The sequence below is a fragment of the Ursus maritimus genome (genome assembly GCF_017311325.1).
Source record: "Ursus maritimus isolate PB19 chromosome Y unlocalized genomic scaffold, ASM1731132v1 scaffold_Y2, whole genome shotgun sequence".
Lineage (NCBI taxonomy): Eukaryota > Metazoa > Chordata > Mammalia > Carnivora > Ursidae > Ursus > Ursus maritimus.
In genome coordinates, this window is record NW_024423335.1 from 290,636 (window position 1) to 291,965 (window position 1,330).

The following is a 1,330-nucleotide window of genomic DNA, read 5'->3' on the forward strand; positions in this document are numbered from 1 at the left end:
TGCTTCACCAAACAAACTACAAATTTCTCTTATTTGTTTCAGTGCAGGAATTACCCATTTGTCATTTGTACGAAGTTCTTCTATAAAGCGATCTATCCACTGGATCTTCTGTGTGTCTCGATCCTTAAATATACACACAAAAAGTTAACGGTTATATCGACCAGTATTCAACATAATTCTATGTTCAAATTATTCTGAGAATTACAAGGTAGAAAAGTGTTTAAGATAAGGATCAAAAAATTAGGAATAAGTATGTTCTTATTTTGAAATGATCACCACAGCTCCAAAATGTAAAGTACTACTATAAAAATTCATGTACTCCAGATTTAGATATATATACACCAAGATATAAATCCCAAGTTCAGGCATTAACAAGAAATCCGATTTTAAAATATATGCTCTCATGTGCAGGTATCACTTTTACTCAGTGTTTTATAAGGTTTCCATATTATAAAACTTAGCAAAAACATATAATCCGAACTGTTACCATGTGAGTATGATGTCAGCATATTTTTCTAACAGGTGCGGGGAATCTAAAAATTTACATTTTATCCAGAAAATAACAGTATGAGAATACTATAACTGAAATATATGTAAGTATATATTAAATATGCTTACATAAATTTTAGATATTTAAAAATATATACATCTTTTATTACAATAAAACTTAAAAAAACCCTACTTACAAGAATGTTACAGATAACAGACACAAATACTCTGAAGGCAAACTAAGACTTCAAGAATGTTGTAGAAATATGTTTATTTCTAATATTCTGAAATGTATATCTGCTTCTTTCTATCTAAGATCACTAGTAATCAGAAATTCACATGAGTACTAACAAATTTTTAATTGGAATGATTCTGTTTCTGTACGTATATACAGAAGAAAACTCAATTCTGTGTATCTCTTCATTGTCTCACTTAAAATACATTTTTGCAAGCACATGCACATCTCTTTTAGAAACAAAACAGTCCTTATTTTAAGTATTTCCATTAAATACCACAGACACCACCTAAACAAGCCATTCTAATCATAACACAATATGCTGTAGAGTGTATTCATAAATTCAAGTGATTTTCACTTTTCATTTTTTAAGCAATGAAGAATGGTCTAATCCAGGGGGCCCCTGGGTGACTTGGCTAGTGAAGCGTCCAACTCTTGCTTTTGATTCAGGTCATGATCCCTCGGTGGAGAAACAGAATGGCATGTCAGGTTTAGCACTCAGTGCTGAGCTGATTCTCTCCCTCTTCCCCCTCCCACCTTGTGCACATGGCCGTGCTCTATCTCTTCAAGATAAATAAATAAAATTAAAAAAAAAAAAAAAAAAGA

The 1,330-nt window shown here is 31.5% G+C and overlaps 1 protein-coding gene across 1 annotated transcript in view; it reads right to left on the reverse strand.

Moving 5' to 3' along the window:
- The window catches only part of LOC103680202 (probable ubiquitin carboxyl-terminal hydrolase FAF-X), a gene marked incomplete at its 5' end in the record, with an annotated part of 112,629 nt that overhangs the window by 88,208 nt on the left and 23,091 nt on the right, over positions 1-1,330 (reverse strand). The window contains one exon of the mRNA XM_040636049.1: positions 1-123. This exon is cut by the window's left edge and continues 7 nt beyond it. Coding sequence (XP_040491983.1) covers positions 1-123 — 123 coding nt within the window. The remainder of the gene's footprint in view (positions 124-1,330) is intronic.